At 42.7% G+C, this 17,933-nt stretch overlaps 1 protein-coding gene across 1 annotated transcript; it reads right to left on the bottom strand.

Annotated features, from left to right (window-relative positions):
- Positions 1–8,958: 8,958 nt before the first annotated feature.
- Positions 8,959–17,672, bottom strand: ghrhr2 (growth hormone releasing hormone receptor 2). The gene is made up of 13 exons (XM_064993547.1): positions 17,619–17,672; positions 17,097–17,217; positions 16,783–16,890; positions 16,581–16,693; positions 16,031–16,128; positions 15,344–15,476; positions 10,596–10,749; positions 10,446–10,506; positions 10,151–10,217; positions 9,957–10,051; positions 9,475–9,604; positions 9,161–9,202; positions 8,959–9,051 (listed from the first exon to the last, which is right to left on the bottom strand). Exons 1-13 carry the CDS (start codon positions 17,670–17,672, stop codon positions 8,959–8,961), a joined length of 1,269 nt encoding a protein of 422 aa, XP_064849619.1.
- Between the last annotated feature and the right edge of the window lie 261 nt (positions 17,673–17,933).

Below are 17,933 nucleotides of genomic sequence, written 5' to 3'. Positions count from 1 at the left end.
GGGGAGGCACACAATTCAAATAGTCTGTGTAACCATTTGGTTACCTGTTCAGGAGTCTTATGGCTTGGGGGTAAAAACTGTTGAGAAGCCTTTTTGTCCAAGACTTGGCACTCTGGTACCGCTTACCATGCGGTAGTAGAGAGAACATTCTGTGGCTGGGGTCTTTGACAATTTTTAGGGCCTTCCTCTGACACCGCCTGGTGTAGAGGTCCTGGATGGCAGGCAACTTTGCCCCAGTGATGTACTGGGCCGTACGCACTGCCCTCTGAAGTGGCTTGCGGTCGAACAATTGTCGTACCAGGCAGTGATGCAACCGATGTTGCAGCAGTAGAACCTTTTGAGGATCTCAGGACCCATGCCAAATCTTTTTAGTTTCCTGAGGGGGGAATAGGCTTTGTCGTGCCCTCTTCACGACTGTCTTGGTGTGTTTGGACCATGTTAGTTTGTTGGTGATGTGGAAAACAAGGAACTTGAAGTTCTCAACCTGCTCCACTACAGCCCTGTCGATGAGAATGGGGGCATGCTCAGTGCTCCTTTTCCTGTTGTCCACAATCATCTCCTTAGTCTTGGTTACGTTGAGAGATAGGTTGTTATTCTGGCACCACCCGGCCAGGTCTCCAACCTCCTCCCTATAAGCGGTCTCGTCGTTGTTGGTGATCAGGCCTACCACTGTTGTGTCATCTGCAAACTTAATGATGGTGTTGGAGTCGTGCCTGGCCTTGCAGTCATGGGTGAACAGGGAGTACAGGAGGGGACTGAGCACGCACCCCTGGGGAGCTCCAGGGATGAGGATCAGCGTGGCAGATGTGTTGCTACTACCTACCCTCACCACCTGGGGGCGGCCCGTTAGGAAGTCCAGGATCCAGTTGCAGAGTGAGGTGTTTAGTCCCAGGTTCCTTAGTTTAGTGATGAGCTTTGAGGGTACTATGGTGTTGAACGCTGAGCTGTCGTCAATGAATAGCATTCTCACATAGGTGTTCCTTTTGTCCAGGTGGGAAAAGGCAGTGTGGAGTGCAATAGAGATTGCATCATCTGTGGATCTGTTTCGGTGATATGCAAATTGGAGTGGGTCTAGCGTTTCTGGGATAATGGTGTTGATGTGAGCCACTACCAGCCTTTCAATAAAGCACTTCATATCTACGGACGTGAGTGCTACGGGTCTGTAGTCATTTAGGCAGGTTGCCTTTGTGTTCTTGGGCACAGGGACTATGGTGGTCTGCTTGAAACATGTTGGTATTACAGACTCAATCAGGGACATGTTGAAAATGTCAGTGAAGACACCTGCCAGTTGGTCAGCAAATGCCCGGAGCACACGTCCTGGTAATCCGTCTGGCCCCACAGCCTTGTGTATGTTGACCTGTTTAAAGCTCTTCCTCACATCGGCTACAGAGAGTGTGATCACACAGTCGTCCATAACAGCTGATGCTCTCATGCATGCCTCAGTGTTGCTTGCCTCGAAGCGAGCATAGAAGTGATTTAGCTCGTCTGGTGGGCTCGTGTCACTGGGCAGCTCGCGGCTGTGCTTCCCTTTGTAGTTTGTAATAGTTTGCAAGCCCTGCCACATACGACGAGCTTCGGAACCGGTGTAGTATGATTCAGTCTTAGCCCTGTATTAATGCTTTGCCTGTTTGATGGTATGTTGCAGGGCATAGCGAGATTTCTTGCAAGCGTCCGGGTTAGAGTCCCGCACCTTTAAAGCAGCAGCTCTACCATTTAGCTCAGTGAGAATGTTGCTTGTAATCCATGGCTTTTGGTTGGGGTATGTACGTACAGTCACTGTGGGGACGACGTCCTCGATGCACTTATTGATATAGCCAGTGACTAATGTGGTGTATTCCTCGATGTCATCGGAAGAATCCCGGAACATGTTCCAGTCTGTGATAGCAAAACAGTCCTGTAGTTTAGCATCTGCTTCATCTGACCACTTTTTTATAGACCGAGTCACTAGTGCTACCTGCTTTAATTTTTGCTTGTAAGCAGGAATCAGGAGGATAGAGTTGTGGACGGATATACCAAATGGAGGGTGAGGGAGAGCTTTGTATGCGTCTCTGTGTGTGGAGTACAGGTGATCTAGAATTTTTTTCCCTCTGGTTGCACATTTAACATGTTGATAGAGATTTGGTAGAACTGATTTAAGTTTCCCTGCATTAAAGTCTCCGGCCACCTATGGGTGAGTGGTTTCCTGTTTGCTTTTTTCCTTATACAGCTGACTGAGTGTGGTCTTAGTGCCATCATCTGTTTGTGGTGGTAAATAAACAGCCACAAAATGTAACGGCGTTCTTCGTTTGTCGCAAGAACGTCGGACCGAAATGCAGCGTGTTGGTTACTCATGTCTTTAATGAAACAAATGACGATACATGAAATAACTTATAAATACAAAAACAACAAACGGAACGTGAAAAACCTATACAGCCTGTCTGGTGAACACTAACACAGAGACAGGAACAATCACCCAACGAAATACAAAGTGGAACCCAGGCTACCTAAATACGGTTCCCAATCAGAGACAACGAGAATCACCTGACTGATTGAGAACCGCCTTAGGCAGCCAAGCCTATACAACACCCCTACTCAGCCGCAATCCCAAATACTACAACCCCCAATACGAAAATACAATATATAAACCCATGTCACACCCTGGCCTGACCAAATATATAACGAAAACACAAAATACAATGACCAAGGCGTGACACAAAAAGTATAGCTGAGAACTCTCTAGGCAAGTAGTGTGGCCTGCAATTCATCACAATATGCTCTACTTCAGGCGAGCAAAATCTAGAGACTTACAAATATGCACAGACCGCCCCCCTCGTCTTACTGGAGTGTGCTTTTCTATCCTGCCGGTGCAGTGTATATCCCGCTAGCTGAATATCCATGTCGTCATTCAGCCACGATTCCGTGAAACATAGGATATTACAGTTTGATGTCCCATTGGTAGGATATTCGTGATCGTACCTCGTCTAATTTATTGTCCAATGACTGCACGTTGACGAGTAATATTAACGGCAGCTTTCCTACTTGCCTTCTGCGTGTCCTGACAAGGCATCCAGCTATGCGTCCTCTGTACCTGCTTCGCTTCCTCTTGCGAATAACTAGAATGCCGGCCCTGCCAGGTGTTTGGAGAATATCATGTGAGTCTTGCTTGTTGTTGAAAAACAATTAGGTGAGTGATCGCTGTCCTGATATCCAGAAACTCTTTTCTGCTTTAAGATACGGTTACAGAAACATTATGTACAAAATAAGTTACAAATAACGTGAAAACCCCCCACATAATAGCACAATTGGTGGGGCGCCCGTAAAACCGCTGCCATTTATTCTGGCGGCATTTTGTTACATGAGGTGTGCGACTAGGATTAGAACAAGTCTCAATAGTGTGCAACGCTGTCATCAAGACAAAGGGTGGCTACTTTGAAGAATCTCAAATATAAAATATATTTAGATTTGTTTAAAAAAAAATGGGTTGCCTTCCAGAGAGACATCAGAGATTGTAACATTCTCTGTTTCACAGAAACATGGCTCACTCGGGATACCTTATCAGAGTCGGTACAGCCACCCGGTTTCTTCACGTATTGCTCCGACAGAAACAAACATCTCTGGTAAGAAGAAGGGTGGGGGTGTATGCCTTATGATTAACGAGTTGTGGTGTGATCATAACAACATACAGGAAATCAAGTCCTTTTGATCATCTGACCTAGAACTCCTTAGAATCAAATGCCGACCGCATTATCTTCCAAGAGAATTCTCTTTGATTATAATCATAGCCTTGTATACCCCCCCCAAGCAGACACCTCAACGGCTCTGAAAGAACTTCATTGGAGTCTATGTAAACTGGAAACCACATATACTGAGGCTGCCTCTTATTGTAGCTGGGGATTTTAACAAGGCTCCCTAAATTTTATCAGCATATCGAATGCGCGACCCAGGCTGGCAAAATTCTGGATCATTGCTACTCTAACTTCCGCGACACATACAAAGCCCTCTCTCGCCCTCCTTTCAGCAAATCTGACCAAGACTCCATTTTGTTGCTCCCAGCCTATAGACAGAAACTAAAACAGGAAACGCCCGTGCTCAGGTCTGCTCAATGATGGTCCGACCAATCTGATTCCACACTTCAAGATTGTGGACTGGGATATGTTCCGGATAGTCTCAGACAACAACATTGAAGTATACACCGATTCTGTGAGCGAGTTTATTAGCAAGTGCATCTGTGATGTTGTTCCCACGGTGAATATTAAAACATTCCCCAACCAGAAACCATGGATTGATGGCAGCATTGGCGCAAAACTGAAAGCGCGAACCACTGCTTTTAGTCATGGCAAGGCGACCGGAAACATGACCGAATACAAACAGTGTAGCTATTCCCTCCGCAAGGCAATCAAACAAGCTAAGCGTAATTATAGAGACAAAGTAGAGTCCGAATTCAACGGCTCAGACACGAGACGTATGTGGCAAGGTCTACAGTCAATCACAGATTACAAAAAGAAAAGCAGCCCCGTCGCGGACACCGACGTCTTGCTCCCAGACAAACATCAAGTTTGCAGATGACACTACAGTGTTAGGCTTGATTACTAACAACGATGAGATGGCATACAGGGAGGAGATGAGGGCCCTCGGAGTGTGGTGTCAGGAAAATAACCTCACACTCAACGTCAACAAAACAAAGGAGATGATCGATGACTTCAGGAAACAGCAGCGGGAACACCCCCCTATCCACATTGATGGGACAGTAGTGGAGAAGGTGGAAAGTTATAAGTTATTCGGCCTACACATCACGGACAAACTGAAATAGTCCACCAACACAGACAGCGTGCTGAAGAAGGCGCAGCAGCGCCTCTTCAACCTCAGGAGGCTGAAGAAATTTGGCTTGCCACAAAAACACTCACAAACCTTTACACATGCACATTCGAGAGCATCCTGTCGGGCTGTATCACCGCATGGTATTGCAACTGCTCCGCCCACAACCTTAAGGCTCTCCAGAGGGTAGTGAGGTCTGCACAACGCATCACCGGGGGCAAACTACCTGCCCTCTAGGACACCTACACCACCCGATGTCACAGGAAGGCCAAAAAGATCATCAAGGACAACAACCACTCGAGCCACTGCCTGTTCACCCCGCTATCATCCAGAAGGCGAGGTCAGTACAAAAACAGCTTCTATCTCAAGGCCATCAGACTGTTAAACACCCATCACTAACATTGAGTGGCTGCTGCCAACATACTGACTCAAATCTCTAGCCACTTTAATAATAAAAAATGGAATGTAGTAAATGTATCATTAGTCACTTTAAACAATGCCACTTTATATAATGTTTACATACCCTGCATTACTCATCTCATTTGTATATACTGTACTCTATACCATCTACTGAATCTTGCCTATGCTGTTCGGCCATCGCTCATCCATATATTTATATGTACATATTCTTATTCATTCCTTTACACTTGTGTGTATAAGGTAGTTGTTGTGAAATTGTTAGATTTCTTGTTAGTTATTACTGCACAGTAGGAACTAGAAGCACAAGCATTTCACTACACTCGCATTAGCATTTGCTAACCATGTGTATGTGACCAATAAATTGATGTCTTCACTATTATTCTACAATATAGAAAATAGTCAAATAAAGAAAAACCCTTGAATGAGTTGGTGTGTCCAAAATTTTCACTGGTACTCTATATATATTAGTTTGGGTGTAATGTGTTTATTTATGGTGTATATACTGGGCACATTTGGAAAAAAAGAGACCTAGGTCTCAATGTGTCTTCCCTGTTAAATAAAAAGAAACTGTCCGAGTGCTGAAAGATCTGATAGAATGTTTGTTTTTATTGGGCATTTTCAAATGAATAATTTTCATATTTTACAAGTGTTTGTACTGAACTTATTTTTTAGAGGCAACAATATGTCTGTTTTAAGTATCTGTTGTCAACTGATGGCTTATAATCGATTTTTTTGGGGAGGTCAATATTCTGAAAAATATATTTTAAACACTGTTCTGCAATATATGCTTAAACAATTGAAGTATTTGCTGTGCGAGACCTGAGGGATAATGTTTGCTTTATAAATGTTGCTTTATGTTCTAAATTTAGGAAAACATACCAAAATGCTAAAGAAATTAGCCCTGGAGCATTTAATAGTGCTATAAAACAAAACAAAAATACTTTGAGGTTTGTATTACATATTTGAATAATCTAATGTCAATCAAGGCCTTTAAACACTTGTTGGACAATAATTGTAAAAAGGAAATGGCTTTTATAGTGTCTTACACAGTTGACATGAATCCAGTTAGTTGCATTTTATGAAAAAAAATACAAATATATTTGGAGGTTGTTCCTTTACGTCACTTGTCCACAGAGGGCGGATTTTCTGCAGGTTTTTGCTCCTCCCTTATACTTGATTGAGGAATTAATGTCACTGATTGGTAAGGAACTGCCCTCACCTGGTTGTCTTGGTCTTAATTGAAAGGAGAAACCAAAAACCAGCAGACATTAGGCACTCCATGGAATGACTTTGACACCCCTGCCTACATGGTATGATAGCTGATACGTTGGTCTATCAAAATATATTTAAAATTTTGATAAAAAAAAAAAGTTGAAGTTGTCCCGTCTTTCAAGAATCCCTGAGCTCTAAAACAGCTAAATGTTCTCTTAGCCTCATGGCAAAATGTGTAAAATAGCACGAGATTAGAAATACAACTGCAAAATGTTCTGTCTGCCAATGGGGGGCCCTTACTCAGACCTTGCGGGGGCCCTGTGAAACTGCGCTACACCACTATGTCGCTCAAGTCAGAATTTAGGCTAAAGGATGTTGACAATCGTATCATTAGGAAAGTAGGATGAGATGAAAAAACAAGTGACCTCCAAATCCACAGCATCTTGCAGTAATGCATCTCTAATCCGATATATATACTGTAGATTGTGCCATCCTCACATCCTCTAGTAAATACAGAAAATTACTAGTTCTGATAAAACTATCCACCTGTCGACTACTTCAAGCACTACACAATATACAGTCTATGCTTAAGCCACAGTATTATATACATGGTCATAAATATGTGAAATGCCATTGGTATAGTGTTAAAGAAAATATTTGTGTCAATGTATTAAACATTTAAAAACAGGAAAGGTAGCTTAGAACTGCAAATCTCCAGTTTTTCACTTCATGGCTCAATGATCTGACGGACAAGTGTAGGATATAACAACAAAAGTGATACTCTAGGTAAATTGTCATCACCACAATTATCAGTCATCAACACAAATGTGGCTGAATTATTTTTGTTGTATTACCCATTTTACCATGTGTGTAGCCTCATACAATAATCACCAAGACAGACAGAGGTACATTGCATTCGTAAAGTATTCAGACCCCTTGACATTTTCCACATTTTCTTACGTTACAGCCTTATTCTAAAATGGATTACATCGTTTTTTCCCTCATCAATCTACACACAATACCACATAATGACAAACCAAAAACAGGTTTTCATTCATGTTAGAAAATGTATTAAAAAAACTGAAATATCATATTTACATAAGTATTCAGACCCTTCACTCAGTACTTTGTTGAAGCACCTTTGGCAGTGATTGCAGCCTCGAGTCTTGGGTATGACACTATTTGGGGAGTTTCTCCCATTATTCTCTGCAGATCCTCTCAAGCTCTGTCAGGTTGAATAGGGAACATCGCAGCACAGCTATTTTCAGGTCTCTAGAGATGTTCGATCGGGTTCAAGTCTGGGCTCTGGCTGGGCTACTCAAGGACATTCAGAGACTTGTCCCAAAGCCACTCCTGCATTGTCTTGGCTGTGTTCTTGGGTTTGTTGTCCTGTTGGAAGGTGAACCTTCATCCCAGTCTTAGGACCTGAGTGCTCTGGAGCAGATTTTCATCAAGGATCTCTCAGTACTTTGCTCCGTTCATCTTTCCCTCGATCCTGACTAGTCTTCCAGTCCCTGCCGCTGAAAAACATCCCCACAGCATAATGCTGCCATCACCATGCTCCACCGTAGGGATGGTGCCATGTTTCCTCTAGACGTGGCGCTTGTCATTCAGGCCAAAGAGTTCAATCTTGGTTTCATTACACCAGAGAATCTTGTTTCTCATGGTCTGAGAGTCTTATAGTGTCTTTTGGCAAACTCCAAGCGGGCTGTCATGTGCCTTTTACTGAGGAGTGGCTTCCATCTGGCCACTCTACCATAAAGGCCTGATTGGTGGAGTGCTGCAGAGATGGTTGTCCTTCTGGAATGTTTTCATATCTCAACAGAAAAACTCTGGACCTCTGTCAGAGTAACCATCTGGTTCTTGGTCACCTCCCTGACCAATGCCATTCTTCCACAATTGCTCAGTTTTGCCAGGCGGCCAGCTCTGGGAAGGGTCTTGGTGGTTCCAATCTTCTTCCATTTAAGAATGATGGAGGCCAATTATGCAAAAAAAGGTTTGGTACCCTTCCCCAGATCTGTGTCTTGACACAATCCTGTCTCGGAGCTCGATGGACATTTCCTTCGACCTCATGGATTGGTTTTTGCTCTGAAATGCACTGTCGACTGTGGAACCTTTTATATGGACAGTTGTGTGCCTTTTCAATGCATGTCCAATTAATTAAATTGACTAGAGGTGGAGTCCAATCAAGTTGTAGAAACATCTCATGGATGATCAATGGTAACAGGATACACCTATGCTCAATTTCAAGTCTGATAGCAAAGGGTCTGAATACTTATATAAGGTATTTCTTTTTTTAAATAAATGTTCTAAAATTCCCCCAAATCTGTTTTCACTTTGTCGTTATGGGGTATTGTGTGTAGATTGATTATTGAAAAATGTTTTTAATACATTTTTCACAAGGCTGTAACGTAACAAAATGTGGAAAAAGTCCAGGGAGTCTGAATACTTTCCGAATGCACTGTATTTGTCCTTAGACTTAGGTTATTCAATGATAATAAACCATCTGAGATAGTCATCACCATCCTGAGTCTAGGCTACATAGTCCTGGGTTGCCAAATTGAAGACATTGTTTTCTGTCTGAGAACAACACCCCTTCATCGCCTTTCGAATTTCATTTTGTACCTGAAAAAACAAAACAATAAAGGTATTGATTTTGTAGCCTATTATTTGTTGTAAATGTAATTATGATTAATTAAATACATCACAGGGTTAACAAAATGGCACATCTTACCTCCCCATTCAAGAAGCAGTACAACAATGCAACTGTAAACCCCTGTAATTAAATGAAGCCGAATGAATAGTTGTTCACGATTTTAATATTTTCAGCCCTTTATGAGGAAAATAAGTTTTATCAGAAGGAAATAAGTAACAGAGACATTTTATACCAGTTTTCATTTAAGCCTTCCATATTGAGGTAATTATGAGTTATGAATCTGTTAAATTATTAATAATATTGATATTAGATCAATTGAATATTGAAAACCTGCAAATATGGCCATTCCAGAGCTGGGTTGGAGTACCGCTCAGTCTAAAATGCTCTCGTACCTGGAAGGAGCCCAGGACCAGCTCCAGGGAGAGTCGGGCCCCTACACCCACATGCTCAGGTAAGAGGGCAAAGACCACATAGTGCACTCCAAACAGAGGGATGAGAAGAAGGGTGGATCTTGTCAGCCTCCTGCAGGGGGCACCAGAGGAGAGAAAGAGAATGGGATGGTAAAGAGAGAAACATATGAGAAGTGAGAGCGAGACAGGAAGGGAGACAGGAGAAAGAGACAAACATGAGAAGCGAGACAGGAAGGGGGAGAAGAAAGTAGGGAGGGAGAGATAAAGAGGAACTTCCTGGATCCACATTAATTATGCTACAATACACTGGGGAAGTTTGACCCTTTTGAAATCCTACCCAATTCAGTCACTCTATAAACATATAGGGGGAACAGGGTGAGTCAAGCCAGTGGGTAAAATGAGCCAGCCCTTTTATTTTGTGCATTCTAACAGTTCAGCGCTTATGAGCGGTCAGTCAGTCTCACCTGTAGACCTGAAGTCCCTCACTTCCATTCTGGTCTGTGGTCTTGGTCTTCTGAATGATGATCCTACTGATGTTCACAAACACCACGAAGTTGATCTGTGGTTGAGAAAAACAGTGGTTTGATACCAAGTCTCAACCCTCTTGATTCATTAATTGAACAAGATTCATTAATGGACAGTGTTTTCTTGGTCTTACAAGGACAGAAAAGAGGATGGGAGTTTTGATGATCCACCACAACGCACTGTCAAGGTTGTCCCAGCATCTGTTGGGCAGAGAAGTTATAATGCTGGAATACTGTTGATTACAGTACTACACGATCACATTCAATATGTCAGTCTTCTCTTTTCTCGCCCTTGTTTGGGCCCCTTTATTTGCCCTTTTCACGTACTTCCACAAAGGAATATTGATACCAATACTTTCAGAAGTAGTACATGTAATTATGTCTAATGTAGACAAGTAAATAACTATTCTAGTTATTCGCTAGCCTCACCCTTCATTGTCAAACTGACTCTTCAGCAGGGTCCAAATTATGATGGTCACTGTGGGAGTGCCTGGAAGAAATGGAATGTACAGTCATATAAACACATACACACGCACAGATGCTCACACATACAAATACACACACACACACACACCTTACCCCAGCCTATGCCACTGTACAACCAGAAGAGTTTTCTCTTCTGCGCAAAGGTGAATACCAGCAGAGTTTGCAGGTACAAGCCCTCTACAAGAAGCCAGAAGAAGTTGGCCAAGACACAGTACTGAAAGAAAGTCACTGCTGCTTTACACGTTACCTAATGGATGGGAAACAAATTTCAATAACAACTACTTTTCTCACATATACAGTACTTAGACATTTAGATCTAGTAATTTTGACAAGTCTGTGACCACCGGTTCAACAAGTCAATAACAAATGTTCTTTATAATTTTTTATCTTTATACAGCATCTAATCATGTGTAATGCATTGTTGAAAACACATAGTAGTACAAGCAAAAGTCACAGGATTTGGAGAATGACATTTCAAATTTAAACAGGGAGTGGTCTCAACCCCCCCCCCCCCCCCCGGAAAAACAAATGTGTATGATAACCAATCAGCATGTTTGCTCAAAATCTGAGTGCATTACTACCCCTTAACATGCATTCCGAGTACAGGAAGGTCTGCATGAGCCCTCCTACAGGGAGAACATAAAGAGGCTTTCCTAGCTGCACAAGGATCAGGCAATGATTCCCATGGACCTCGCAAATGTTCTGGATTGAGTTTGTCATGAGACAAAAAGATGCTATTCACTTGCGCACCTGAGTCCTACAGATTGCTTTGGTACGTCTACCACTGTGGATGCCATGGCATTCCTTCAAGCTGCTGTTCTGGTGACTGGTGACTACTTTTGCTGTTCTCAGATGTTTATGCTTCAGGGTGCGTTGTAGACAAAAAAGAAACACGAGTAACTGAAAGTGTAATGAGCATTGGTGATGATGTATCAATTGGCTTGAATAGTGCTACTACTAATAGTAGATTGGATTATTGGAAATAATTTCCCAGGACGATCAAATTGCTTTACATTGATACGAGGGGAACCTCATCCATGACAGATCTGTCCAGCTATATTTGTTCCAGTGATCAACAATTCTCCTCAAATAGCTTTTTTGTTTATTTGTCATTCAGGGTCTGGTTGCTATAGTTGAATTTAGGGGCCAGTGATGATGCAGGATTAAGTGTGTGTGTTTGTATCTGTTTATAAATAAAAGAGCACTGTACTTTCCATTTACTGTCAGTTGTGTTACATCTGATAATGTAATAACGAAGAACCAATGACAGCCTTATGCTCAACAATAAAGATGGTAAGGTCAGGACATGGCAGCTCTGCAGTATTATTATTTTTTTTGTGTTATTTCTTACAGTATAAGCCAAGAACGTTTTTGGTGTTATTACATACAGCCAGAAATAACTTTTGATCATCAGAGCGGCAGCAACTCACCAGCATTACGACCAGGAATACGACTTTCCCAAATGGGATCCTTTGTTCGTACCTCCCAGGGCAATTTCATTTATCCCAGAGGCTGCTCCAAGACACCACCGGCGGAAAAGAGGTATTCGGAGTGGACTTCTAGTCTGACTCAGGAGGTGTGCAAATCATCCACCACTTCCGAGTATATTACTTGCTCATGTTTAGTCTCTGGACAATAAAGTAGACAAGCTCAGGGTGAGGATCTCCTTCCAGAAAGACATCAGGGACTGTAACATACTCTGTTTCACGGATCATGGCTCTGTGCAAACTGGAAACCACATATCCTGAGGCCGCATTTATTGTAGCTTAACAAAGCAAATTTTGAGGAAAACGCTACCGAAGTTCTATCAACACATTGACTGTAGTACTTCCGCTGGAAAAAAGCTTGATGACTGCTACTCCCACTTCTGGCATGCCTACAAGGCCTTTCCCCACCCTCCCTTAGGTAAATCAGATCACGACTCCGTTTTGCTCCTGCTTTCCTATAGGCAGAAACTTAAGCAGGAAGTACCCGTGCTAAGGTATATTGGATGATGGTCTGACCAATCAGAATCCATGCTTCAATATTGTTTTGATCACTTGGACTGGCATATGTTCCGGGTAGCCTCTGAGAATAATATTCATGTATACACCATCACGGTGACTGAGGACATCAGGAAGTGAAGTTCCAACTGTGACTACTAAAACAATCCAAACCAGAAACTGCGGTTAGAAGGCAGCATTGGCGCAAAACTGAAAGTGCGAACCACAACACTAAACCATGGCAAGGTGAATACAAACAGTGTAGTTATTCCCTCCATAAGGCAGTCAAACAGGCAAAACGTCAGTAGAGAGACAAAGTAGAGTCGCAATTCAACGGCTCAGACACGAGGCGTATGTGGCAGGGTCTACAGAAAATCACGGATGACAAAGGGAAAACCAGCCATTTTGCTCCCGGACAAACTGAACACCTTCTCGCCTGCTTTGAGGATAACACAGTGCCACCGACGCAGGGTGGGCTCTCGTTCTCCGTGGCCGCATAAGACATTTATGTGTGTTAACCCTCGCAAGGATGCCGGCCCAGACGGCATCCCTAGCCGCGTCCTCATAGCATGCGCAGACCAGCTGGCTGGAGTGTTTATGAACATATTCAAACTCTCACTATCCCAGTATGCCGTCTCCACTTGCTTCAAGATGTCCACCATTGTTCCTGTGCCCAAGAAAGCAAAGGTAACTTAACTAAATAACTATCGCCCCGTAGCTCTCACTTCTGTCATCACGAAGTGCTTTGGGAGGCTAGTTAAGGATCATATCACCTCTACCTTACCTGACACCCTAGACCCACTTCAATGTGCATACTGCCCGAATAGATCCACTGACGATGCAATCGCCATCACACTGCACACTGCACTATCCCACCTTGACAAGAGGAATACCTATGTAAGAATGCTGTTCATTGACTATAGCTCAGCTTTCAACACCATAGTACCCTCCAAGCTCATCATTAAGCTCGGGGCCCTGGGTCTGAACGTCGTCCTGTGCAACTGGGTTCTAGACTTCCTGATGGGCCACCCCCAAGGTAGGAAACAACCCCTCCACTTCACTGATCCTCAACACAGGGGCCCCACAAGGGTGTGTGCTCAGCCCCCTCCTGTACTCCCTGTTCACCCATGGCTGTGTGGCCACGAACCCCTCCAACTCAATCATCAAGTTTGCAGACAACACAACAGTTGTAGGCCTGATTACCAACAATGACGAGACAGCCTACAGGGAGGAGGTGAGAGCCCTGGTGGAGTGGTGCCAAGAAAATAACCTTTCCCTCAATGTCAACAAAACGAAGGAGCTGATCGTAGACTTCAGGAAACAGCAGAGGGTGCACGCCTCTTTCCACATTGAAGGGACCGCAGTGGAGAAGATGGAAAGCTTCAAGTTCCTCAGTGTACATATCACTGACCATCTCAAATGGTCCACCCTCACAGACAGTGTGGTGAAGACAGCACCTCTTCAACCTCAGGAGGCTAAAGAAATTTGGCTTGGCCTCAAGTCCTCTCAAACCTTTACAGATGCACAATTGAGAGACCACAACCGCAGGGCTCCAGAGTGTGGTGCGGTCTGCCCAACGCATCACCGGGGGCACACTGCCTGCCCTCCAGAACACCTCCAGCATCCGAAGTCACAGGAAGGTGAAGATCATCAAGGACATCAACCACCCGAGCCACGGCCTGTTCACTCCGCTACCATCCAGAAGGCAAGGTCAGTTCAGGTGCATCAAAGCTGGGACCGAGAGACTGAAAAACAACTTCCCTCTCAAGGCCATCAGACTGTTAGATAGCCATCACTATCTGGCTACAACCCGGTTACTCAACCCTGCACCTTAGAGGCTGGTGCCCCACATTCATAGACATGGAATCACGGGTCACTTTAATAATGGAACACTATTCACTTTACTCCTTTCATATGTATATACTGTATTCTATTCTACTGTATTTATGTCAATGCCACTCCGACATTGCTTGTCCTAATATTTATATATTTCTTAATTAAATTCTATTACTTTTAGATTTGTGTGTATTGTTGTGAATTGTTAGATACTACTGGACTGTTGGAGCTTGGAACACAAGCATTTCGCTACACCCGCAATAACATCTACTAAATATGTGTATGTGACCAATAAAATGTTATTTTATTTGATCAGTCACGTCTTTCTCATGCATTTTTAAATGTTGTTTTTAGCCTAAAGCAGGGCTGCTCAACCCTCTTCCTGGAGATCTACTGTCCTGTGCGTTTTTCAGTCCAACCCTAACTTAACACACCTGATTCTACTAATTAGCTGCTCAACAAGACCTTGACCGTAACTAGCTGAATCAGATACGCTAAATTTGGGTTGGACTGAAAACCTACAGGACAGTAGATCTCCAGGAAGAGGGTTTGGCAGCCCTGGCCTAAAGAATCGCAGAGTTAAGCATTGTTCTAGATCGCTTGATATTATCAGCGTCCATTTTTTATTTATATTCAAAATCTTAAGCGAACATGGGGTATTGTGTGTCCCGTACAGCTCAGTGTGTCTGGTGTGGCTCAGTTGGTAGAGCATGGCACTTGCAACTCCAGGGTTGTGGTTTTGATTCCCACAGGGGACCAGTATAAAAAATATAAGAATGCACTCACTACTGTAAGTCACTCTGGATAAGAGCATTTGCTAAATGACTAAAATGCATACTCTTACATACCTTCTTAATTTGAGATCTGACACTGGTCATTGCAGGATTTTTAGATAAAGGAGAATTTCCAACGTGAACTTGGTTCCATATGATACAGTGATAATAATGATACTGTGAAGCCTACTTTCTGTTGTTGATGTCCTTCCTTCCACAATCTAGAGGCCACAGTTGATTATTGTCCTACCGTTGAGACAGTGCAGTGGTCCATGCTCTCGTCTGCAAACAGTACGGCGTCCTTAACAAACACGGCCAGGCCACGGAGGATGAAGGTGGAAAACAGGTTGAGGTGGATGGAGGTCCTGATGCACAGCAGCTTCCTATGGAAGACACCAGACTCAAATGGGTAAAACTTTACTTGAAAGGTACCTACCTATGAGGACTACATAACACATTTATAACCCTTAAAGTCTACCATTCAAATAAAGCGTTAACAACGTATAAAGGCTTTATAAAAGGTATATAAGTAGTTTATAGATGGTTAATTATAAATTTATAGATAGTTATTGAATTAGTAATAAAAAAGTAACAACCCGTGATATAGAGGAGGATAAGCACAGTCCATGCACCTTTTTATTTGTGAACAGCCTTTAGGCACCTATAACGCTAAATCTCCATTCAACCTGCTTTGTAGTCTACAAAGCGTTAACTTGTGTCCAAGAAACCGGCCCATATTATTTATAGTCAGCAGACCTTCAAATGAAGTGGTACCAGGAAAGGAGATAAGGAAAGGAAGCTTAATCAGAAGCAATTATATAGCGTCACTTTATTTGAACTTTAGTGTTATGACACATTTTTTTTAAGTGTTACCACAATGTGCTATTCTGAGTTCTAGTTCTGAATGATTTATATTTGCTGAAATGTCAACGCTCACCTGAAGATACAGAAGACCAGAATGGCAATGAAGAGCGATGCCAGCGACAACCCATAGCCCACAGTATAAATGATCTTCACCGTAGCAAAGTAATTTTGCTTGAAGAAATAATCAAAAATGTATTGTCATACACACGGAAAAACAGTCAAAGGTCCCAAGTTGACAAAATGTAAATTAAACATGCCTGCATATTTTTTGTATTCATTTGCTATAATGACTACTCGTCAGTAAAGTCTAACATTTTGTCACAAGTGCTCATAAATGCCAACAATCACAGACTTGCATGTCACTGTATTGTATGCCTTATGCCCAAATGCAACCAACCTTCAGTGAGTAGACAACGGCAGATTTTGTACCGTAGCTGTATCCAATTTGTTGTGTCTTTATCTACATTTGCACCCGGTGTGATGATCATATATCATTATTATTCAAACTTTGACAAAAAAAATAAGTCAGCTGACATGTACACTTGATATTAAATAAAGATTTTGTGTGTGAAATGATCCTTTTATTAAAGTGTCACCTTAAAATGCTACTAAATCTACTCTACCTTATCCCCAGTCTCCTCCTCTTCTTCACTGCTGTCCTCAAAGTAACAGGCTTTGTAATATGGCAAGCTTGGCTTACTCCATCCTTCGGGGGTGCAGTTGCGTGTGATTAGAGCTGTAAAGAAAATATCACAGATTTAAAATATATATTGTTTAAATGGATGAGATGGTGGATGATATTATGAGTTGGGTGATTTATTGTACCTGGGGGAGAGTCTGGCTTCAAGAGGATCAGAGGACACGATACAGAGAGGCTCTCCCCATTTAGGGCTGCGGGCCAGCAGCTCACGCCATCCCACTCCATCAGACAACCTGTCATTTCCCACACAAAGTCATAAACAAGCAGTAAACGATGGCGGAAAGAAAGAAAAAAACAGGTTGAATGAACAAGTTATTTTTTTCACGTTATTTTGTATAAATGTATCTTAAAAATAAAGCAAAGGGATGTTAAACATGTAAAGATGTCCCCCTCTGTTTTTTCTACAAATGAATGACATTCTCATTGGAGAGAGAGCTACCTGTAGTGTTATTAGGAGTTGACAAGGACAGTGCCTTGGTGTTCCTCATCTGGAGTTTGCACTCGCCCTCTTTCTCCAAGAGGTGGAGGACAATGGAGCATTCAGGATGAGTGGTCCTGATCTGAGTGGCAGGAAGACGGACGGACGGACGTACAGATACAAGAAGGCAGACAGACAGAAGGACGGATGGACGGACACGGACAGACAGAAATACATTGATCCATTTCACCAGCTGTCTGCCCGTCCGTCTAATATATACAGTATTTATTACTATTTTCATTTTTTTACCGTACATTGGATAATAAACACACACATTCAAACTCTTTTAGCTAACAGTTTGAACTCTTTCAAGTTAATCGTTAATGCAGCATCGTTTATGTATCCTCTAGATCAGGGTTTCATAATGATTGCCCTGGAGACCCTGCACTAGATAAGACAGGCAAGCATAACCGTCAAAGTATATAATACTACAGTCATTAACTCAAGTGCTGTAAATACAAACATTTTGAACACTGCACTTACCACCCTTACACTACAAACAAGGATGAAAAATATGGCGACCAACTTGATGTCCATGTTCCTTGTGTTTATATGCCTTGTAAACATACTCAAAGCAGGTAACGTTTAATTCGGTCTTTATGGTCCCTCTTGCAGTCTCAGCTTCCCATGCAAAGAAGTGTTTCCTCCTTATTTGGCAGATGGTTAAGAGTTCACGGCCACCTCCCAAATGGTATAGCCTAGTTTTCAGGGTTACTTAGTCCATCGTCAACCCGCCATGTCAAACCATATTATTACTTAAAAGCCAATCAAAATCCTCACAGTGGCTTTAACAGTTCT

Source organism: Oncorhynchus masou, chromosome 18, assembly GCF_036934945.1.
Source record: "Oncorhynchus masou masou isolate Uvic2021 chromosome 18, UVic_Omas_1.1, whole genome shotgun sequence".
Lineage (NCBI taxonomy): Eukaryota > Metazoa > Chordata > Actinopteri > Salmoniformes > Salmonidae > Oncorhynchus > Oncorhynchus masou.
The sequence above is the reverse complement of the archived record's forward strand: the minus strand, read 5'-3'. Positions and strand labels throughout refer to the sequence as shown.

Bases quoted from the DNA above. Each gene is read 5' to 3' on its own strand.
- ghrhr2 (XM_064993547.1), bottom strand. From the start codon at position 17,672: ATGGACATCAAGTTGGTCGCCATATTTTTCATCCTTGTTTGTAGTGTA. The intron at 16,694-16,782 runs GTACAATAAATC...TTTTCTTTACAG, and splicing joins GAAGCCAGACTCTCCCCCAG to CTCTAATCACACGCAACTGC. The intron at 9,052-9,160 runs GTAAGATGTGCC...TTGTTTTTTCAG, and splicing joins ACTGCTTCTTGAATGGGGAG to GTACAAAATGAAATTCGAAA.